The following is a 24,943-nucleotide window of genomic DNA, read 5'->3' as shown; positions in this document are numbered from 1 at the left end:
CGAAGAATAGGCGGTGCATGTGATGTTTTTGCCTGGTTTTGAAATATATTGCAGAAGAGAAAGTTACTTTTTCAAATTATTAAAAGTAAGTTTAGCTTGGCAGTCTGGCAGTTCAAAACGTTGATGAAATCGATTCTATACATTAGTCAGAAAATATTTGTGCGTAGAAAAGGTACAGTTTTTCTGAAATAAAAGGCATGCAAGGAACTGAAGCTGGTCATCGATAGAGTTGGTGAAATCACTACATTTTCTCTTTGACAAACACTGAAAACAAAATGATACATTGATCTGGGGGTTGTAAATTGTAATAGATTGGTTTGGCTCACAATTATTCAACCTGACTCGCTGATGCTATGCTCAAAAGAAATGTTAATGGAAAACGGTGCTCAACTACCGACCACCTGGGCGAAAAAACTATTTTCAATTACGACCCATCCACGATATATATAATAAAATGTCATGGCGAAGATTGTTTGAATGGGCGAGGGAAATTGTGTGCCTAATTAAACATCTGAAAATACTAGCCATTGAATGCGGCATTGCCTTATTATTGACAAGGAAAATTTCTAGCGGACATGTATGGATTAGATAGCAAGAAATTTGTAGCACACTAAAACCAGCAGATTTATCGCGTATGCGGCTATGAACATATTGTATGGGCGATTTCCAACCGTCTAGCTATTAATAAATCATTTATTGGAACATGAAATGCGCTTGCTATGGTTTAATGTTACTAAGAGGCATTTTGTTTCATATATAGGGTGTTAGGTATAATACAAACGTATATTCTTAGATTGCCAATATGACTCATTTTACATTTCACTGACTACATAATTCATCTTCTGCGACCCGAATGTACATTTGTTGCACATTTTTTTAAAGTTAAAATTTGATGACGACAAACTAATGTTTATTTTTGTTTGAACCAACTTATTTTAAGGTGCGCTAGTAAAATATATCTGAAATTTGAACCTCCTTAAATGAGACTTCAATGAAGGTAAAGTCTCTTTACCGCCCTCGGTGACATCTGCCGCTCCATTTCACTGCATGAGAAATCAGTAATACGTTTTTGATAAGCATAACTGACACATCTTCAAGATTATACATTGCAACTTATCAAATTGATTTCATATAGGTGTGTGTATAACCCGTGCGTGTGAGAATGTCTTTGTATTTGGACAATATCTGAATAGTCGGTCCTGGGGCGCTGAAAACGGAATGCAATAACGCATATATTCACACAGTTATTAAAAACTGATGTTTGACAGCAAAACTCAATTATTTTCACCTACAAATACTGTTGTTGGAGAATTACACGAGAACGAAGTGTTACAATTAAAAACTCGGTCGGAGTTATCGTCATCACCTACCAGACTTTGCCCAATTTCGTGCTGCGTTTTTTTGTGTTGCTGTGGCATTTCAATCATAATACTACTTGATATTAAACGGTAATATATATATAGCATTTTTGGAGGAAAATTCTTTTTTGTACGAACTTAGATGGATCTTTATGTGGAATACTTGTCCTGTGTAGGGGGTACCGGTATGCTCGCTTCAAGTTTTTCATGCATACACGCTGCCGCGCGATATTTTTCTTACTTTGAGCTGCAATCAATATGAGGATAGTTGCAAAATCAAACAGCCAATCACGCCCTGAATCACTCCAGGCGTTTTGCGCAGCACGCCCTATTAGCCCGCTTTGTGCGGTGGGCTAAAAATAACACACACCGCTCGTAAACATCACGTTTTTCTAATAACCAACCCCGCCCTTCAGTTTCTGCGTCTCGTCAGAGGTCGATGCGGTAGCGCCTGACACGGAAGTATACTCTGCGAAAGGGTGTTGCCGAGAGCAAACAACATGACTGAAGAAATCTTTTAATCTTTTGCCAAACATGGTATGGCAATAAATCGTAGACTCTAGTCCCCGTTTATCGATTGCTCATGCAACGTACTGCGAATTGCTCTGATTAATGCGCGGTTTTAAAGGAGGATCATTGCGCATCTTGCAGAGAAAGAAAGATACAGTCACGCCCGAGCAGCACGGTCGGCTGGTTTGCTGCTAAGACAAAATTATGGGGGAGGTCATGCGGCGTGACTCAAGAAAATATGTGATGCGAAAGTGGGAAACGCCCATCGTTTTTTACCTGTTTACCCGAATACTTATGATATATATCCTAGTAGATACTAGGACTTGAAATTGTCACTTCTTGATTCTCAGTAAATTTCTCCTATTTTAATAAAAGTCCCCCTGCCGTCCTATCGGTTCAAGTAATGAGTTCAGCCACCGCCCTCGGCCCTTCCTTTTTTGTTGTCGTGAGATAAACCATATCACGTATGAGCGTTTTGTGTTGTGGCGATTTTGCAGACGCTTCGCTGAGATTAATTTGCAAGGGAATAATTGACCGCGTTCGCGACGGTGCAAATGTTGAATGCCAATTCGGTTCCAAATTAAGTTCTACATCGTATAAAACGCTCCCACAACAAAGAATTCAATCGACGTGCCGACATATTTTTCCTTGGCTTGTTGGAATAGATATACTAAAGAATAATTATCTCAAGCCAGACGATGCCTCACCGTATCACAAAGGAAGTTGCATTTCCGCATGTATATAGGGTGCGCTTCACGAAATATGGAACGTTTTTAGGTTGCGTTATTTTTCATTTTATTATACATTGATATCGACAAAGTTAAAATTGCATTGTATCGACGAAGTCAATCCTTGAACAAAAGTGCTATACTCGACGATAAATAACTTTAGTATCTGCTCATACGCGGGCACGGCCTAAATTAAATCGGAACTATTCCGACGGCATGAACTAGTTAACGCGAACAAATAGAATTTTAGCTTAGGACTCTCAATATTTTGACAGGATGTTGCTTTTTTGAATATGATCACCACGTAACAGTTTGTTATTATTTTGTTCAAGTTGCTTGCCTAAGGCTATTGTTAAGAAACAGCAAATATGTGAGAGATAAAACTGTAAACGTCATGCGCCAACTGACAGAATGAGGGTTGGCAAAAGTGGAGGAGATATGGGGCATTATTAAACTTACCGTATTTAAAAATATCGCGCAGAGCAATACCGGTATGGTCGCTCGTGTTCATCATCACCTGTTACTGTGTTACTATTTGAAGATCTGTATTATATTGCTGTAATGAGAACACTCTTGTTTGATAGATATGTATTATTATCAGTGATGATATACAACTATATTGTAGTAATGTCTGAATGTGCAATTGCACTGCCATTAACTCCCGATCTCTGTGACTCAATGCTTGTTTACTGACCTAAGGGTAATCAGATTCTATGCTTCCTGGTTGTGGTATAGGGTCTGAAGGTGCTGGGGATCTTGTGGTACACCAGTACACATATTGTTTGAGCAGTGTCAGATATGCATATTGCTGTATTCTCAATCTTCAGATCTAGCTGGTGCTTTTATTGTTGTTTCAATACTGTAAAGGGAAATTGAGTTGATCATATTCATATATCAGGCTATCTTATTGAAGTCCTAATACCATTCTGCCATTCTGACTTAGGCGTTGCTCAAAATCAATGAGGGTTGACTTGAATAATTCAACTTTAGGGAAGTAATGGCGATGCTCATGGTGCTTGTTTTAATTTTTATGTACGGGTCGGTTGATGAATTCAAATTGTAGCTAAGTTAAGTAGAACCTAATATTTTAATATTGTCTTGAAATATTCAACTATATTATTGAAGTAGTTCATATGACAGCATTGTTCCTGTATACACATACACCTATAACCAGAGAGACAAGTTTTCCATTTCATTTACAATAATTTCATGCTGAAGTTTTTTCTAATTATGTTCATTTTGTATTATTTTACTTAAATATTAATATTTTCTTTAATTACTATCAATTTTAGGTCCGCAATATTGTATATTGAAGTTAATAGAAGCCGATATTGTAGGATTATTAAATTAATGCAATATGCTTCATATTATTGATAATGAAGAAAATATATGATTGGCATTGAATATGGATATAAGCACAAAAATGCAAAATAAAAATCATTTACTTGAAAGTTTCATTAGACCACTGACTACTCGAACTGGAAGTTGTCCAGAGCTTTCTACCCTTGGTAGAAAAAATGATTCAATAAGGAAAATTGAAAATTCAAGAGATGTGTCTCGCGAAAGCTCATGTTCTCCTATTGATGTTGTGCGGGATACAACTCCGAACTTATTCGGAACTTCTAATGTGTCATCTAAAGCTATAAATGAAGAGGTTGGAACAATCGACTTAAGTTCAACAGCAATTAATATGAAAAATATTGTTTCCTTAAATCAAGAAATTAACGAAGATGTTCCTGGGCCTTCAAATTCATGTTTTGATAGTGAAATTGATTCAAATACTTTTGAACAAGAAAGACTTTTGAATCCGCAAAAGCAGGTTATTGTTCAACCTGGTAAAGGATCATGGATGTTGGTTCGCGGTGATGGCAAAGTCTTATTAGAAACAACAGCTGATGAACGAAAACCGGTGAGATATTGAGTTTTGTTTTCAAGGTTTGGTTTGGCCATCCGAGCCTTTTTCCATCTTACTCCACCATTGTATATGTTTACACTTGAAAATATGTTTACAAAAGATATTGAATAAATTTTAAAGCCATGTGAAGAAAAGTCTTCATATCAAAATATTTATTTTTTTTTTAAAAAATCTATCTGGTATATTCTAAGTTAGCATGGTCCAAGGTTTTCGGCTCCGGGGGCCGATTGTTTGCGGGCCACGATAGTGCCAAGAATAGGTAAACAGTGCAATACAAAACAAACACTTTTATTGTGCAAACACATTGTTTAGTATTTGTCATTTATCAAGTTAAATCATGCAAAATCTTACTAAAACCTGCAAAAGTCTTTCTATATCTACATTTAGTGTAAGATTTTAAACTCTTTATAACAGAAAAAAAAAATGCTTTCGAACATCGAACATTTTCAAGAAAAAATCTTAACCTTTAAAAAATGCTCATTGCTCACAAGATTCCAGCCGTTTCAAACTATATTTTTTTGTCAGCGACATAATTTGCAGACATATCAAGCAAGCGTTGTGGTATTTTCACTTCCAAAAATCTGTTTTAATTGGTCAACTTTCCTTTCAAACTCATGTTTACAAAATAACTTTCAAATAACTGCAGAATGATTGATTACCAAATGTGAGGTACAGGAGGGTAAATACTAAATTTTTTGACATATAGGCAGCATTTTGTGTAAAACTGTTTAGGCTGGCTACAAAAAAATACACGGCATGAATTATATTGTTAGGTCATAAAATTAATATTTAGTTATCATCAGGCATAACCAACCTAGGCTAATAAGATCCGCATTTAATATTCAGTTTTCTATGATGCCAAAATTGTTAGCATATTTTCCAACCAAAAAGATAGAAAGAAAGCCAGATAACAATTTAGACTAGCCGAGCATGTCATTTAACTTCGCTAGTTGGCTCAGCTAACCATAACACTAGTCATTTCATAGTGATGTAACAATAAGTAAAAAGATGTTTCTGATTAATTTTATGACGAAACAACACCAAATGCGATTTTGATTTTCTGATTTGATATCTGGTACTCTCCGAATGCGGCGGGGGCCAAAGTTAATGAAGCTGCGGGCCACAAATGAGTTTGGACCACCCTGTTTTAAGTGGTTCTACTTAACAGCAAAACAATGGTATATACGAGCAAAATTTCACTCTGTGGTACTGCAAAGTTTACAGAAGAGACATTCTTCATCATCTGCAATATGAAAATGCATTTTAATCAACACCATCTTTCTATTTTTTCCAATCTGACCAATATCACGGTAAATGTCAGAGTTTTTATTTGTTAATTTGTTTTGTTTACTTGTGGATGAACGCTAAAATTAATCTATAACACGGAAGTTCATCCACTGTAAAGTTGAATAACAAAACAATTTTCTTGGACGTGGCATCTAATGACATGACTTTTAGGGCGTGGCACCAAACATTCTTATTAGACCACTCCTTTTGTGAATAGACAGTGATTTTGAAGGGTGTGGCCGCACGACATTCCTATGATCGTTAAACCTGCTGTGTAAATAGTAATTTCCGAGAATTAGATTTGGCTACTTCGTAATAAAGGCCTTTAAAATGTAATAAAACTAATAGGTAGCCTCTGAAATTAATCTTGAATTATATGTTAAATTATAATCAAACCAAAAAAATTTAATATTTATACAAGGTTAAGAAAGAGCACGAACCCGAAGTGCATATTGTATTGATTTTAGAATGAATTTTGAATCTGATAATGGCCTAGTGCTTTTTAAGCATGGTCCATCCTTACTCAGTTCTTGGCGGCTATAACTAGAACAAATCACAAATAAGAATAAGCTATCAGCTAACTAGATTGATAGTGAAATTACATGTATACTTCTGATTGTTCCGAACATTTTTATTTATCACGACTTTTTTGTTTTGTTTTAGAATGATCTTTTCATTGTACATCAATCATCACAAGAAAGTGCGAACATTTCTAATTTTTCTCTTCCACTGTCTTGGATAAATGCAGTATCAAATACAGTATCTACCTCACCCAATACACGACAGAGCCAAAAGGTGTTAGTCGTCGATGAACCTTCTAGTCGTCGCTCGACCGGGTCACCTCCTGAAATGACCCACAAGTTAGTAAACACGAGAAGGCGATCAAGAAACGTGACAATAAACAGGACAATTAGAGACAAATTGGCACCTCTAGTGCTTACAGATAGTGACGTTGTTCCTTTAGACTTGACGTCAAAAAGTCAAAGTTCAATGGTGTCATCAAGTATTAACACGCAAAAACGAACACATAAAGAAATTAACAATACTGGTAAAAGTGTTGATAAAGTTGTCGATGAACTTACGAAAAGGAGAACGCAGTTTGCAAATGTAAAAAGTTTGTCAGAAAGCACAGTGAAAGAAGCAAATTCGATATTTGATAATTTCCACAGTCATGCGTCACCATCAATATTATCAAAGTCACTTCCTAACTACTCGCATGTTGTTTCTTCCTTTCGACCATTGGAAATGGAAGGTTAGTATATTATTTTTATACAGCGGTTACCTGCGCCTCTCACTTTAGCAATGTTTTTTTAAATCTATCGATGTGAAAGGAGCTGATATTTATTTGGAAGATCGATAATCCCTCCGGTTGGCATGGCCTACCCCATTTATTACTCTGTGTGTTAGGTGGGAGGGCTTGGACAGATTTGGGCTTGAGATGTGTATCGAATTCAACAGACCATAAGGTGCACTTCAATAAATCCTTGGTCGGCTCGTGCGTCACGATGGTTTAGCGCAGTTGTTCCCAACCTTTTTCAGTTCAATGGAGAACCGTTTTGAAGATTTGCCTGAATCTAGCGAACTCATTTAAATAAATTGAGTATAAAATAAAAAAAATACATTTTTTATGTAAACAATGCTCATCATAGAAACTTCCATGAATTTGGATCATGATATAAAATGTTGCCTGTCAAGTTTCACGTACAAATGGTTTTAAATGAACCATTCAAACTTGGTCAGATGATAAATTGATTATTTGAAGCGAATAAAAATATTTGCTAATGAGTAAGATCTTGTGTCACCCAGATATTTGCTTATTAATGGAGGAATTTTTCTTTTCGTTTCAACCAAGCTGAAAACTATAACACAGGAACTAAGTCCAGGGTTTTTGAGCATTAAAGTTTAAGATATTTTGTTTTAGATCAATCAGTCGGGATATATTGTAAATTATTTCCTTATATACTAAACTCACAATTCTAACATAAAAAATGTGGTACTTACGTAGTATGTGTACTAGGTTAAGGTTAGACCATAATTTTATACCGTTTTCTCTTTAGTTCGTATACGAGTTCGGGGACTGTCTGTGTTTGTCAAGTGAATATCCCCCTGCCCATAGGTTTCAGTCTCTTACACAACTTGATGTAAAGTAGACGAACGCAATTATTTACCTCTATTTTGGTACACATATTTCTGGAGCGCCAAAAATTCAATACTGCCACTGATGATTTAGAAGTATTAATTTGAAGTTCATATACATTAATAACTAAGCATGCCTGTTTAAAGACCACACTGTGGCTGTCTAAACAAAACTTATCAGATGATGTAACATGTCATGTTTTGTATCATCCCATCCCTCAACCTATTGTTGCATTTGATCTTGTTTATCATCGAACTATACGTGCATGATGAACTTTAACTTGCGCTAGGGATGTCAATATTGATTAGTAGAATATGAATATTTATGATATTCTAGAATTCCATTTCGCAATCAATTTTGAACTGTGTGCTGAAAACATTATATATTCCAAATTGTTTTAAAAAAGTTATGGTTTCAGTGCAAAAATGGCAAAATTTGTCATAAAATCAGTAATTTTAAATATTTGAAAATACAGCTTTTTGGGAATAGCATTTATTTTGAATTTAGATTTCATCAACATTAATTCGAGTATAACCATAGTATAGTTCAGGTCAGGTTCACTCTAATAATCAAATTTTTACTCATAATGTTATGACCTTGCTTTGAACATTTGAATTTCCTTAGAAACATATCTAAGAGTAGCAATTTTCTGCAAGGCTGAATTGAGAAAATCATACTATTTTGAACTAGCCCTTTTCTTCTGCATAGTAAAGAATAGGGATGGAAATAATAAAATTATTTACTTCTTAATTTTTCTTTCGGAATTATGACATATCATTTTTCTCTCTGGCAGATATTTACTCAAATGGACATTCAAGTGGAGAGAATATTGATATGGATTCGCCGAGTTTTGTAGTTCAACGAAGAACATATGACAGACGGCATATTGATATTGTTAAATCTGAATTTGAAGATGAAATAAGGAAGTTGCAATCAAAAAAAGACACTGATCAAATGTTTAAGTATGATGTTTCCATTGTTAATGTTGAATTTATTGGTGTCGAACAGTAAACATCTGCAAAATTATATCATCATCTCATCTAAGGGTTAACTAAGTCATTCTGGAAAGACCCTCGCTTTGTAAGAAACATTAACAGGCTTTACATGGGTTTGTTATCTGGGGTTTATAAACAAAGACCTTCATCAGGTACCATTCGTCATTTCTGCTTCAATTTTAAAGTCAATTGACTGTAATATGTTTTTTTCTTTGACTATAATGCAGTGGTATTCTATTCAATCTTAATCGTATGTTGGTTTTTCATTATTAAATGTGGCACATAAAATAGCTGATAAAAATGCATTTAAAGCAACACTGCACAGCTGTACAGAGCTGTTGAGTGTCTTTGAAAAGCCATGGATCTGAAAAGTTTGAGAATTTCTGATTTAGAAACTAGGTTTTGATCAGTTTTCTTAATAAAGTAGAATAACATGTGGATGACTATAGGAATATATTAGGTTCTGATTTTACATTCAGGAACAAACTTGTAGAGCAGACATATCAATTTTTTTCAAATATGATGTAATTTCAATAGCTCCAAATGCTATTTATATGTTTGGATGTCGCTCTCTTGATTTTGTGAAATTCATAGAGATTATTTTTATTTCAGAAATGAGGAACAGGTTCCATCTCACTCGAACAGACTGCAAAATATAGCATCCAGTTTATCACAACCAAGTCAGGTAAATACAATTAAGATTTAGTATTTACAGGATTACAATTTGGTGCCGACTTCCTGAATAGAAGTATATATGTAAAAAAATTTTTTTTCGATTGCTCTGTTAATAATGGAATACATTAGGGCTGTGCAACATTTTTTGTCGGTGGGCCATATAACCTACTTCAGACATCTAGCTGGATCACATAAAAAATTTAACTTAATTTATATTTACTGACATTAAACATTTGACATTCTGGACAGAATTGATTCATGTTTTTTGAATATATTATTTCTGAATTATCAATTTTAAATATTACAATATTTTTTACTATAGCCTGGACGAAGCCAAGATGATAGTTTTATCGGCAAGAAAAGACGAGTTCATTTCTGTGATTTTCAAGGATGTGGGAAAGCCTATACTAAAAGTTCGCACCTGAAAGCACATAGACGAACACACACAGGTGACTGACTACTGCTAGTTACTATGTTTTATATAAAAGTAAACTATTCACAAATCATGTTTATTTTACCAAATTATTGATGGAAGCACTACCTGATAAATAAAAACTTAGTTGGTTTTTTTATACAACGATATACAGGGTGTCTCAAAGGTAAGTATACACTTTTATATTTGATTTGCTTTTCAGGTACTTATTATAGAGCTATCATTTCTTCAGAAAACATAGTATGGATAAGTAGTAAAATTCAGGTAGGCCTATTGTTTGCATTATTTTTCAATCCACAGAATGACAAGGAGATTAAACCAAAAATGAGGTGCAAAATTGCTTTTTGGCAAGAAGCATATAAATCAGTAAGGCAAACTCATCGCCTTTTTAACAGAAAATTATTTTGGCTCCTACACGATGAACAATTATGCAGTTCATCGTAAATTTATGAAAATGGATCTGTAGTTGATGCGCAATGATCTGGAAGACCAAGGAGCGAACACTCCTTCAAAGCTGAATTCCAAATTCTCTGTTAACCCTTTCCATGCGATTTTTATTTTTTATTAAATAATCGTATTTGCTACGTCGATTTTATGAATTTGTACCCCCACAACTAATCGATCGACTAACGAAAAACTAATGATCCTCTGCTGCCCACTGACGGCTCGTTGGAAAGCTTATTTAAAGAGCTTGCAATTGGCGAAAAAAAGTTTTTTTAAAAGTGGTGGTCTGAGTCACAAACCGGATAGAAAAAAGGCATTTTTTTTTTCTTGGGAGTTGAATCTTCCAACCGTGATAAAAAATAGAAATATTCGCCAAATCCTTTACTGTTACCGCTTCGTGGTTGGCAAACAATAGCATAATGTTGCTGTAGCAATTTCGTGATCTAACTCAAAATACTTTGGTAGATGGAAGGGATAATATGTCTTCTATTACCACCCAAAAAACACCGAAATTTGCATAAATTTCAAAAACACTCCCTCGTTCCGCCGCAAATAAAATTCCCGCCGTAAACGAAAGCGAGATTTACCGTCGCTTTCGTTAATCTCGAAGAAGACTTCTTATCAATAAACTAAAACCCGGAAAAACTAGACCAACAGTTTGCGACCGATTGCTAAATAAAACACTGGGTAACTTAAAGTACCAGCCGCGATCTAGCGAGTTTTATCGTTGGTACGTATACGTGCCCACCGCACGGTAAGGGTTAAAGAGCACTATGTCTGCCTTACTGATATATATGCTTCTTGCCAAACAGCAATTTTGCTCCTCATTTTTGATTTAATCTCCTTGTCATTCTGTGGGTTGATAAAAAAAGTGCAGCTAAATTTTACTAATTATCCTTACTAAATGAACGCTCTATGATGAGTACCTGAAAAGCAAATCAAAATGAAAAGTGTATACTTTTGAGACATCCACTCATAAGGATCTACTATTTTTGAAAGGACTTGATACTATCTGATGCGGCATTGCCCACAGAATTCAGTACACCGCGAGTGGGCACGGGGCCTGAACCAGATATTGTTAATCATTGATGCCCGCCGATGCCCCTGTAGACCGACTGTAACCGACCAGCGACTGCATGAACTACCTTACACATCATGATTTACTGGTTAATTCCAACTTTCACAGTATTATGAGTTGAAAATTATTATTGAAACAACCATGTATTGATATACAAATGACAGTTTTATAAATGATGATTGTTATCTTTTATTTATTTTTTATTTCACATTGAAATTAACCATAGTGTTATTTTTTTTTTTTTTTGTAGGCGAGAAGCCATATAGATGTACTTGGAACGGATGCACTTGGAAGTTTGCTCGTTCTGATGAACTCACACGACATTATCGTAAACACACAGGATACAAACCGTTTCGTTGTCATCGTTGCGATAGAGCTTTTTCTCGTTCTGATCATCTCGCTTTGCATATGAGAAGACATCAAGTATCTTAGTACTACTTCTTCGAAGTGACAAGGTTTTTTGCTTTATGACTCACTGGTGGGAATGAAGTTTAAGATGAAAAGTCTACAAAATCAGCTAATTGGCTTCAAATTACAACCCGCTTATAATCAAGTTATATTCAGAAAGAAGCGGAAAATTTCCCATCTGATCAAGACTTCAAGGGGTGATATCATCACATACATTTTGGGGCGCTCCAGAAGTGTGTGTACCGATATGGAGGTAACTAATTTCGTTCCCTCACTCTACATCTAGTTGTGTAAAGGGACTCAAACCTAAGGGCAGGGGGTGTATTCACTTGGCTAACACAAACAGTACCGAACTCATAATAGAACTAAAATAAGGAAAATCGGAATAAAATTATGGCCTAACCCTAACCTGGTACACGCACTACAGGAGTACCCATTTTGGTGTCTATTATCCACAATGTGTTTTTGTACCTATTGTTGGGGCGATGCATCTTTTTGAGCTAAGATAAGACTAAGTATATTTAATTGTTTTAAATTTAAGCAGAAATTGTTTGTTATTACAGTGACTCCTTTTGCAATCATTTAAGAAGTGACAGATTTTATTTGTTTTTGATTTCACACTCATTTACATTGACCTTCAATCCGAGTTTCTCGGACACAAATTTTTGAAGAATCCAATCTTTCTGTGGAGTGTTCACTTCAAGCATGATTCTTAAGAACAACAGCAGTTTGTGATCAGAAAAAACGGGGTCGGTGAACACACTTTGGTATTATTAGACAACTGGAAGTCCAAACGTATCTATTTCTATGCGATATTAAGGATTCTGTGTGTAAATATATATAGGAAAAAAAGAAAATATTCTGCATAAAATATCTAATATGCAGTTAAAAAAGTTCATCTTACTCCAAATTGTAGGTGTGTTATTATATTACAGTATTGTCCTTAGTTAGGTGTTAAGAAATTATCTTTGAGAAGGTGGAAAATATTTAATAAATATAAGCATTGTTTGTTATTCAACAATTTTGCAAATAGCAGTGATAAAAGTATTTAGGCGGATAATAGATTTCTATCGATCTTAATTGGTCTATAGCCCTGCAAGGCAGTTTGCTCTAAGCATGTTAACAAATTAATATTGTTCAAAATATTTGGTCATTAAAGGAAATCATGGAATTCCCAAATACAAAGATATTTAGTTGACTTTTTACTAAATTTTTGGAGCTCCTGAATTATTTGCACCAAGATGGCGCACAACCTGAACGTAGTATGTGTACCAGGTTATGGTTCAGGTTGTGTGCCATCTTGGTGCACATACTTCGGAAGCGCCAAATTTATTTATGTGCCCTTACTTACATGCCTTCAAAATTATTTGTGTGAAGTCAAAAAGAGACCATTCTCAGTGACACAGCTCTGCAGGCGTGGCAATGCTGAGTGTGGAACAAAGATCTAACTTTAATATTACTACAGCCATAATAAGCATGGTTACTGTCCCAAATACATGCATATATACCTTTGAATCGCTGTCAAGACGTTTTTGTGTTGGCTGTTTGTTGTAGCAACCAAACCAACCAATTGCACATATTCCAAATTTATCCACTTATCTTAACTGATCAGATGCATATTAAAGTTTTGTTGATGCATTAAAATATAATTGCATATATTTTAATGCAATCAATACTTCTGTTTAGGCTGGCGACTGTTGGTTTTTCATTTTAAATTTCAGCTTCTGAACTATTCTCCTCTTATATAATCAGACATGTATAGGGTGTCCATGAAGTCTTGAAATTTTTTAAAATTGCCAATGGAATTTATCGATACCACATATTGTTTTGGCTCTCTCAGATGTATTAAATGAAGTTGAAAATAAACAATTACTGATTAAAAAACGACAAACCTGGTTAAGTTATATTGAGAACTGACTGCATAACCAAATTGAATTTGTAAAGAGACTTTATGAACATTCTGTATATTACAAACACGTACATGATCTATTCAACTGGAGGGTATACAAAATTCCTGATAACTAATCAGAGTTTCAAGATATTTTTGATCTACCTTTTACAGTATGTTCAATTTCTTTCGAGTATTACTTTTATTTTTGCTTCATTTAATCAAAGCATTTTGAATTACATTGTAAACTGCGATTTTGTGATATTTACTTTTAAAATTTAGACAATTTGTTGGTTCCTGATTACCCAGTTATATATTTGCTATACATCCTATTTTGGCCGTTAACTATTTGTACAAGTACTGTTTCAATTATTTTGTTTAAAGCTGTTGCAACACATTGCTATAAAAATGCTTGCATTATAGCCTTATAGCTTCAGAGTTCTAAAAGGTGTTTCTTGTTGTGACATTGGCAAACTATTGATATGAAAGTAAGGGTGCCATGTTCACAACACGCCGCAAGTACTTCTAGTTGGCGTTGCATAACTATTTTATTCCTAACCCCCACCTGACTATGTCGTTCAATTACGTCACAGCAACGCAATAAGGTGCTCCAAACTATACTAACTGTCATCCAAGACGGGCAGACAATCACCCGAAATCGAGCAAGCTATTTCCAGTAATCTTTAGATGGTGGAGCCACGTGGGGTTAGGAATAACATATGCAAAAATGGTTGTGCCACACCAAATAGAAGTACCCTACTTACGTCGTTTAGTTAACATGCGCCAAAGTATGTCCCTAGTTTCGACATCTGGGGACATCACAAGGTAATTTAGTCTTTGGATTATTTTTAATTGCCATAACAATAAATAAAACTACAGACAGGGAGTCTACTGCTTTGTGCCTGTAGTCGGGCAATTGTGATAATCATAGTCTGGTTTGATGGAATTATGTGTCTGTACTTATGTGCCGAGTTCTAGTTTCCAAAATTAGATTGTACGACTTGTGTATCTCCATCTTCACTAGAGTCTAGCAGCCGATCTGGGTATTCCAAAGAACCTGTTTAGCGGAGATTACTCTAGTTTAACCGTTGCTGCTTTGAGTTAACACATATTTTTTGAAGCAATATATTGTCTTATAATAATGTATTTTGTATCGATGTCTTTAGGGTATTCATCTGAAATTAGTCCTATTTGTGCAACACTTTCCTGATGTTTTTTTATGCCTTTTTAAATGGATTTCAAGTATTATTATGTAATTACATTGAATGAAGAAAGTTCATAAACTGCTAATGAAATTTTATACTAATGTCCTTATGTTGTCTTTGGGCGTGGTGATGGTGAACTTCAAATCAGATTTTTATCTGAATATTGATGTCCGTGAGATAATTAGGTCTTGAGGGAGAATTTCCAGGGCTTTTCCATATTGATACAGGGTAGGAGGATAGGAAGCCAATAAGATGGCTCGATCATATGGCGAACCATGGCCTCTTGACCAGTTTCCAGTCCAACCAGGGACAAGTAAACCACCCTACGACAACAGCGAGGAGTCCAGCAAACCTCTCATACATGACTATCCACGCATGCGGATCGAACCCGCGTAGGGAATCAGAGGTGCGGAGTGTATTCCTAACGCTTAGAAACGCAATTGAGAAAAACAAAGTAAATATAACTAAAAATCAAATTAAATCATTTAAAAACATAATGCACCACACCAACGATACTGGGAGAGGAAGTCGATTGTATATTAATGATATGCAAGCAAGCTCTCAGCTATATGACAATTAACATTTAGACTCAAATTTCGAAGGGCTCCATTGGTTTTCTCAATGGCTTGGTTGTGATAAGAAAATGATCTGGCTTCGGCTCCAAGAGAATGATCAGAGATTACGTATGCATCCTGAAATCTAGTGGTCACAGAGGTGAATGGGAATATGTTTAAAAAATCTCAGATAGTTCAAACCTTGCTAGATTTGGTGTAAAAGATCCGCTAATACTAATATCCCTCGAAATAGATTTTAGGATCTTACAACGTCACATGTTGTCATTGTACATCTGCACTGACACTTTCAAGGAATTAATATCAATTCTATCAGAGAAGTAGAATTTACTGAACAAAAAGGTAGAGGGCATTGAAAACTCGTAGTTATTTGGTAAACATTGATGAGATTGTCCGGCTGAGTCAGTCAGAAAGACTATGAACAACCTGCGCATTATCTGACATTTTGTCCACTCTTCTACCTATGTTGCACTTATAAAAACAAACCCCCTACACACCAAAAGTACCTAAAATTGACTTATGAAATAAATTTTGATTACATGATAAAGCAATGCATTTCAGGCAACATCTTCTCATTGCGCATGAAATCAAATAAAGCAATCATATTAATATTATAATAGATACTAATGTGAAATAGAGCTAAAACAACTATTACTATTAATAATAATAAATATATATTCCAAGCGTAAGTTTAATCATCGTATCTATGAATGAGGGAACAAAAGTTGATGCTTCATTTCAAGGGTGGTACCTTTTCAGCATGTAATATTGGCAAAAAGAGGGAATTTTGACGAACAAAATCAGATTCGGATTATAAATATCTGAATTTCATGGAAACATTAAATTCCTAGTAGCAACTTTGATTTTCGTTTATATGAGGGAACTAAAATCAAATCATTTTGTATTGATAAATGCAATCACACAGACCATGGTGCAGAAAATATTAAAATAATTTGGTAAGTCAGAATTCAGATTCGCTATTCACAAGAAAGGGTACATAAATGCAATTTTCAATAAAATTACTCAGTATGCTTGAAGTGTGAACTTTCCATCTTATTGGTTTTGATAACAAAGAATATACCTCTTACAAGATTATTGGATTTGAACATTTTATCCTGATCATTGGACTTGCTCAATATTAATATATAACTAATAGTAGGCTCAATATAATAACAAAAACGGCGTTTTGAACAACTGTGAGATGACAATTCTGTGAATACATGTATATTGCACTTTACCTAACGTTTTGCTAAAATTTTTCAACTATTCAATATTTATGAAATATCCACAAGGTGGTTTTTGAGGAATTTGAGGTGTCGTTCCCATAAGGTGCATCGGAATAGCTGTCACGCTCACACCACTGACGTTAAATACACCCCTACGCGCAAAACAAGCCTTCAAATTTACTTTGATTTCACTGTGAGGAGCGAGAAGTCTCTTTGCTTCGGTAGCACCAACCCATGCAAAGTCCGTATGAGATTGACGTTTTCCAAAATTGTCCTCCACATTCGGCAAACTGACGGTTACATGCAGCTTCAAATTGCTGAGATTATACACCATTAATGTCATATCAGTATGACATAGACTGTTCGCAGTAAAATCATGTTTTATTGTAGAATTATACCTGAGTCTCCATGTTACTAATCGATGTAAAGTTTGAAGAGAAAATTCCTCTGCTGATTTGGGCATGTTATCAGAAATTTTAACAGGCATAGTTTCAGGGGTTGAGAATGTACCTAGACCTTCAAAAAGATCTTTTAAATCCAATTGGTGTTGGCCGTACATAAACGCATCATTATAACCACCTTTCCAATGAATGATGATTTCAGGGGGCTCGTACAAATCTCGCTTCTCAGAATCAACATCAAACTTCTTTGCCAGATTGAGGTACATATATAGATGGTTGTTTACTGATAAAGCTGGTAGCTTTTTATCACCCACTATTTCTACAACACAGCTTGAATTTGAGCATGTTACATCCTCAATAAAAAGCATCCATGAATCTTTCGTTGAAGCATTTCGTACCCGTAAAGATATTATAAAATTTTCTTGGTTCACAGGAGTCATTAATTCAGCCAGAATATCAACACCTTCTGTACATTCAATATGATTTCTAATGAAGAAAGTACGACCCGATGGTCCATCAACAATACAATTTGATTTACAGTACACTAAAGCATCTGCTTGATGAATTCCACTAGTTGCAGGTGCTTTAATGCAAACGTCCATTTTCACAGATTTTCCTGGTAATAAAGGCTCTGACAACACATTAGTAAATTTAATCTTCTTAGATTTTGAATCGGTTGTAATAACATTGGGTAAAATAAACTTGTGACCATTTGTACCGCATATGGTAAACTGAACTTTGTCATTCGCAAGTATCTTGACGATATCAAGTTGAACATTGCCCGTATTCTGTAGCCTTATTGTTGTATTGACAACTTCATTGCACACCATTGTGGTTGGAAAATTATCAAATGTTGCGGACATTTTTGGCAAAACAGGGAGAACATGAAAATTCAATCTTTGATCAGTACCGTACATAACACCACATCTTTCATCTTTCGTTTTATTCAATCTCCGACCAAGAATATTAAACGGTTGATAGTCTTTCACAGAATAGCTAGTATCATGTTCAGTGTCTTCTGAACTATCACTTGAAGACAATCCTAATTTATAAGATGTCCCCAATGCTGTCAGCACTCCTGGTTTAAGAGGTTTAGCAGTAAAAAGGGCTGTTTTCTTAGTCAGTGGAGGAATGGTCAGAATAGGCACAGAACTACATTGAAATATGTCACCTTCAATAAGCTGTGAATTTTCTTTTTCAGGCAGCTTGAAATCCCATTTTATTGTAATATCCGACATGCAAATCGGAATATCCAGGTAGTTTTGAAATGTCACTTCGATATTAACAACTTCCCCCACAGCCAACTGTGGACTTTTAACATTAGAAGTTGATTTACAGAAGCATTTCATTCCGCTGACAACAGTACCAGGCAGTAAAGGTTCCGAATCCAAAAGTAAATTTACCAATTTAGACATCTTGGTATTAAATTCCGGTGTAAAGTCATTATCGCTCTGATCGAGACAAACTTTCGTTTCCGATTCAAGTAATTTTGGTAAACCTAACATTGCATTTTCCACTTTCGCATCATTTAACTGTTCACATTGTTGAAATATATGAATAAATTCATGAAAAAATGCAGCTTGCTGGGATGAAGGTTGAGAAGATTCCTGAACAAGAAGACTGCGAAATGAATTCGATGAATCCAATAAATGTTTCATGTTAAAAGACTGTCTTGCCATGGCAAAATTAATATGATCTTCAGCTAGACTCCATCCTTGGCCCAGATATACTTGGAGGGCAAGGTTATAGCTACGCAGTGCATGTGCTCTTTGGGCACATTTGCTAAATCGGTGACCTGCTAAGATCAAGTGAAATGCAAACTTTTTAGGCTGCGGTTCTTTCATTTTGAGATAAGAATGTGCAGCTTGCTCCAAAAGTAATGCACTCCTCAGATCATCTGTTTCATTTGTGACTTTTATCAAATAAAATGCTGCTTCATTGAACTGTCCTAGAAACTGTAAACATTCAGCATGTATCAGTGAGCATCTAAGGGCAAGGTAGTCATTTTTACATACATCAATGTACATCGTTATCGCAGATTCCATGTAGTGAGAAGGATAAGTTTTCTGAGTGTTGCGTTGCATGAAATTGGATGTGGCAGCCATCTCAGATGCACCAGCAGCGTACAACCAAGCTTGGTCGTTCGTGTAATCCTTCTTTGCATTATGATAAAAGTAAAAAGCTTGGTCGTACATCTGTGACAGAAAACACAAATCTGCGATCTTTCTCAAAAGCAATTCATTCGCATCATGACTATAACCTGATGTGGAAGCAACACTAGATGGTGATTTACTAGATCCAAATAAAGTTCTTGTCGCACGAAACAATGATTTATGTAACGCTTTTCTTGCTGACAGCTGGTCGTTGATATTTTTTATTGTTTTTTCCATATGAGGTATAAGTGCAGAAACTATAAAATCATGCATGAAGGATTGCAGACCATCATGATCAGCCATAGTAAGACAACATCCAAACCCTTTTTCGACAGACGTTTTCGAATTTTTTATGATATCATTGAACCATGGTTGATTTTCTTCAGAATTGGTTCCGTTCACTGTGGATATTTTAGAATAAGCAACATCAGTTACATTATTTTTCAGAGAAGACGTTGAAGAATTCATAAACTGATGCCATGGATCAGGCAAATTTTGCGCACCCTCGGAGTTCGATACATTCCTGGAGTTTATACATAAAAAATGACAAACTTTTGTTCCATATGTTGCTTGCAATGTTGCAAAAACTTCCTTCGCTTTACTATCATCGCTTTGTTGCGCATCATGAAGAAGAACAAAATATTTTAATGTATTTGGCGTCATCCATCTCAAAGAATCGTTATTTTTTTCACCATGTTGGATATGATTTTGAAGTTGGCTCAGATTCGCAAATTCTTGCATTGGGTTTGGATGAAGTGATGATACGACTAACATACAAGCAATATGATGATTCAAAAACTCATGATCTTGCGGAGGTCCGAATTTAACCATCATATCTCTGTAAGTATCCATCCACGGACATGAACGATTCACAGACAAGTCATATTCCTTACATGGAACAGATATGGTTTGTATATTATCACTGGAACCTGATTTTGAAACCAAATCCGCTATCATTTGACGTATAATATTTTTATCGATACTAGCATATTTTTGTCGAATGTCTGACACGCGTACATGGACATTATAAGCTCGGTATACTTGAGCACCAATTCCTTGAATTTTCGCTTCATTTGTTAACGTACAGAATGGTTGAATCAGTTCAGAAAATGACAGATTATTCTTCTGGCTGACAAATTCAGCATCTTGGCTGGAAAGGACACCAACTCGAATTGAAAATGCACTTTTTATAAAATCATGAGTACTTTTCAAGCTTTCAGCCATTCTATAATTTATGACTATAAGTAAAATATAAAGCAAGCATGTCAAATATAATATTCCGTGAATACAGGAAAAGTTGGAACAGTGAAAACAGGAAAAGGATTGGCGTAATCTGGCGAAAATTGTAGATATATAAGTATAAGTCTATATAAACTAAGTCACGATACTGCACAGGGTTGCCATATTGGCTTTTTTAACGCCAAATTTGCCATTTTTGGCTTTTTTCAAACGCGTTTGGCCTCAGAATTTCCGTTTGGCTTTTTTCAAGTCTACGAGGTGTGGCTAAAAAGAAACGAGACTGACGTCACAGATTGCGCAACACGATTAACCATTGGTAATCAACACTTTTACAGTGTGGTGTAATATGTGTTCTTTGTTCAACAGCTTTTTTGACACAATATCGCAATTATTTTTGCTCTTTAGGAGCCATAGGTGAATGTGATTAATTGCTTGTTGAAAAAAAAATTGCCGTGCGAGATCTGATTGAGTTTTTTGGCGATAGGGGGTTCAATTGCAGAATGACGATTGAGCAATGAATTAACATTAAATTTTGTGTCAAACTTGGAAAAACGGCGACTGCGACTTTGAAGAAATTGTGTGATGTTTATGGAGATTCTTCCATGTCCAGAACAAGAGTTTTTGAATGGCACAAGCGATTTGTGGGATGCAGGGAGGATGTGGAGGATGATTCGAAGTCAGGAAGGCCTTGCACTTCCACAACTGATACCAACATCGAAAAGGTATCAGTTGTGAGTTCAGTTGTGAAAGGCAGTTGATTCGCAGCGACCGTCGCTCAACAATTCGCGTCATTGCGAAGTTGGAAAAGACAAAAAAAAACGGTTCGCACCAGTTTGGTTGACACTTTTGGCTTGTGAAAGGTGAGTGCCAAAATGGTGCCAAGGCTGTTGACTGAGGAGCAGAAAGCTCAACGATTAAATGTTGCCCAGTTGACATGCATTTTTCCAAGTTTGACACAAAATTTAATGTTAATTCATTGCTCAATCGTCATTCTGCAATTGAACCCCCTATCGCCAAAAAACTCAATCAGATCTCGCACGGCAATTTTTTTTTCAACAAGCAATTAATCACATTCACCTATGGCTCCTAAAGAGCAAAAATAATTGCGATATTGTGTCAAAAAAGCTGTTGAACAAAGAACACATATTACACCACACTGTAAAAGTGTTGATTACCAATGGTTAATCGTGTTGCGCAATCTGTGACGTCAGTCTCGTTTCTTTTTAGCCACACCTCGTATTCTAGTGTCTATTATTAAAATCATATGAAATACAATATTTAGTGTGTAACAACTGAACAATACCCTATTACCTGTACTTAGCTACTTAACATTAGGATTTCCTGGGGCATCGATTTCCTTGTTTGTTACATCAACTCTTAAACATACCCAATAAGAAATGATCGCAGTTTCTGCAGCTGCTCAGACAGATGTTCAAGCAGGGTTGTAAACATTTCCTCCTTTTTATAGTTTTACAAGTTATTTGTCTGTTTTACGTTCTGTTTCCGAAAAAATAGTTGTATTAACTTAATTTTCATTATGCCTGATATGGTTTATGTGAGCTTTAGTTTAATTCTGCAATTGCAGTAACGATGTGATTAACGACGCTAAAATTACTGAATTAGATATAAGTGGTCCACCTGCAGACCTGTGAGCGGCAAGGGGTTAGATAATTTTTTAATAAAATTGATGGTTTATAAATTTTAAAAATGAAAATATTTTCAATAGTAAAGTAAGATAACGGGAGAATTTTTTAAGGTATATCACAAGTTTAAGTAGAAACATGTAGGTAACTTATATTACATTCTGACAGACTGAAGCAGCACCCTGTATTGTATATATTGAATGGTAAAATAATGCTGTCCGCTTGATATTCATTTTACTTTCTACAGTTCTATAGGAACTTTACTTTCTATTTGTGTGCCTCACTGAATGAACTGATGGCTCTACATCATCATCAGTACGGTACGTTGCCAAGGGCTTAAAATCTGACAAATCATGGGGCTTTTGTACTTAGTAAAATTGTTGGCTTTTTTATGTCTTGATTTGGCTTTTTTTGATCGCTGGGGTCTGGCAACCCTGATCCTGCAATCACAAGTCACAATCTGAATTCTGAACCTGAATCAAGGCTACAGACGGCCACTTCCAACACCATGACGGCACACTTGACTGTTGGTTTCTCACTCACGGGAAGTATTTTTGCGCGAAAACATTTCAGTCCAAGCAAAGTGTTCGTTAGCAAATAGACTAAGATAGGGTTAAGTTTCAAGGTTGAAAAGATTCGATTTGAATCATACGGTACCGGTACAGGCAAATAAGGTACCGTACCGGCAACGAAGTACAAGTATATGATATTTGTACAAGCTGTATTTATGTCAAATCAATGGATCACGCAAAAAGGTTTCTCGCAAAAGACACAGAGCTACAAATCAATATGTAATTGTCTACTCTACTCACTCGCAATTAACTTGGCCTTTCACTTTAATGAATACTCATATTTTATTTGTCATATTGCCATCACTAGTATGGAATTCCCATACGAAGCCCATAGTTGTGTGGCATACTGTCGATATAATTCGCATTCAACAAATGATATGTACATCTTCTTTTGCCGTAAAAACTGACATTTGCATGCGAGTACCGTACTTCGCTTAATTGATGGTCTTTATTTTCCCACGCCAATTTGTGGTGTTAGGAAGGTTCGTCTCGCTTTCGGAAATATATATGTTTAAAAAATTTCTAATTCAATCAATCAATTTTATTTGGTCACTCTTATAGAAACAAAACACAAACCAACAACAAACGGACAAACAAAATACAGAGGACCTGGAGGACGAGCATAACTTATTAAAAAAGTTAAAAACGTACAAGTACGTGCCCGTCCACCAAAAACAGTCAAAACACAATAAAACAAAAACACGATATAAAATCGGGCAATACTCTTAGATTAAATTTAAAATGTGAAACGTGTATATGTAACACAACAGTGCTTTTCCTACAAAACTATGGAATTAAAAACACTCGCTGACGTAAAATGGTGATGCTGTAGGCCTAGTTCAATTTCATTGCAAAAAAAAATGACACAGTGACAAAAAATTGTACTAAAAAAAACAAGCTCGGTAAATAGATTGAATGTTCCATAGCAGTCTATGCACAAATCATGGATTGGTGTATCGGGTTCTCTTGTCGTTTTCGATTAGTTCAATATAAAATCATTGTATCCGTTCCAATGCTTCCAACATTGATATCGAATTTCCACGAACGACCACCATTCCAACAGGTGCAGTGGTCCCATCTTTTCTGCGCTCTGTTCCACCATCCACAACTAGATTCATAAAAGGATCGAAACCTAGCAATATATCCGTAACAGATCGTCCACCATTTAACTTTGAATCCAAATTTTTATCCATAAACTTTTTTAATTCCGGTGGATGGGCTTTGCTCATGTTGATATTACCCGATACAAATACCGAAACAGCGCGTAGCATTCTCTAGTCCTTTCAAGCAGACACGTCCGAAGAACCCGACGACGGCCGGAATGGAATCATAATTGAAGCGGATAATACGAGGAAAATTAACAGCAACGATTTCTTCCCTATTTAGATGCAAAATAAGTAGCATGAATGTATACTATTGTGTTGGTGTTATTGGGTATTAAATCTCAGTCGCTTGAGAGTTCGAGGTATTCAGCTTCAAGGTTGGCCTCTCCATGTTCGACTGAAAATAAAAATTGTACTAAACTAAGGGAGTTTAAACTTGGACAAGCAGTTTGCAACAATATTCATTTGTAAATTGTTTGTTAGAAAAATGCATAGATTCGTCAACCAAAAACAATCGTAAACAAAGACATTCGTATTTGAGAAAAGTAACATCCTTTACTAAAGGTCTTCTTTTAAATGGCTATGTAGACCTATGGGTCGCATGAAATGAACATGTATTTTTTCTTAAAATTTAGGTAGTGCAATTTCAGTCTTCATTAATTGACTTGCGCTTGTTAACTGAAATTAGTAATAAAATTTAACTGAGAGATTATTTAGCTAGAACGAGGAGGTATTTCTATGAAACTGCCTTCATACCGTTTCGCCACACGGTTTGGTCAACTAATTTAACATCAATGTTGCCGAGTAATAAATGACGGACGGACTTTCGTATTCCAGTTCTCGTATAATTAGCATTTCAGCATTAAATCATAGGGTATTAGGACTGTTTTTGCCACTCCTTTCACCTGCGGTGACTGTTTTTGTGAATGATCCTCTACAGCAGGGGTCGGCAACCTACGGCCCGCGGAGTAAT

General features: G+C 35.5%; 2 protein-coding genes across 2 annotated transcripts; one reads left to right on the top strand and one right to left on the bottom strand.

Annotated features, from left to right (window-relative positions):
* The first annotated feature begins 3,863 nt into the window (after positions 1–3,863).
* On the top strand, positions 3,864–15,156 carry LOC120329355 (uncharacterized). The gene is made up of 6 exons (XM_039395959.2): positions 3,864–4,505; positions 6,462–7,050; positions 8,729–8,897; positions 9,543–9,615; positions 9,928–10,054; positions 11,811–15,156. Exons 1-6 carry the CDS (start codon positions 4,002–4,004, stop codon positions 11,990–11,992), a joined length of 1,644 nt encoding a protein of 547 aa, XP_039251893.2. The 5' UTR covers positions 3,864–4,001; the 3' UTR covers positions 11,993–15,156.
* A 989-nt stretch (positions 15,157–16,145) lies between these two features.
* On the bottom strand, positions 16,146–20,745 carry LOC120329339 (trafficking protein particle complex subunit 8-like). Its single transcript, XM_039395939.2, has one exon. It carries the CDS (start codon positions 20,635–20,637, stop codon positions 16,897–16,899), a length of 3,741 nt encoding a protein of 1,246 aa, XP_039251873.2. The 5' UTR covers positions 20,638–20,745; the 3' UTR covers positions 16,146–16,896.
* Positions 20,746–24,943: the final 4,198 nt, after the last annotated feature.

The sequence above is a fragment of the Styela clava genome, chromosome 12 (assembly GCF_964204865.1).
Source record: "Styela clava chromosome 12, kaStyClav1.hap1.2, whole genome shotgun sequence".
Taxonomy (NCBI): Eukaryota; Metazoa; Chordata; class Ascidiacea; order Stolidobranchia; family Styelidae; genus Styela; species Styela clava.
This window is presented reverse-complemented; position numbering and strand designations above follow the sequence as displayed.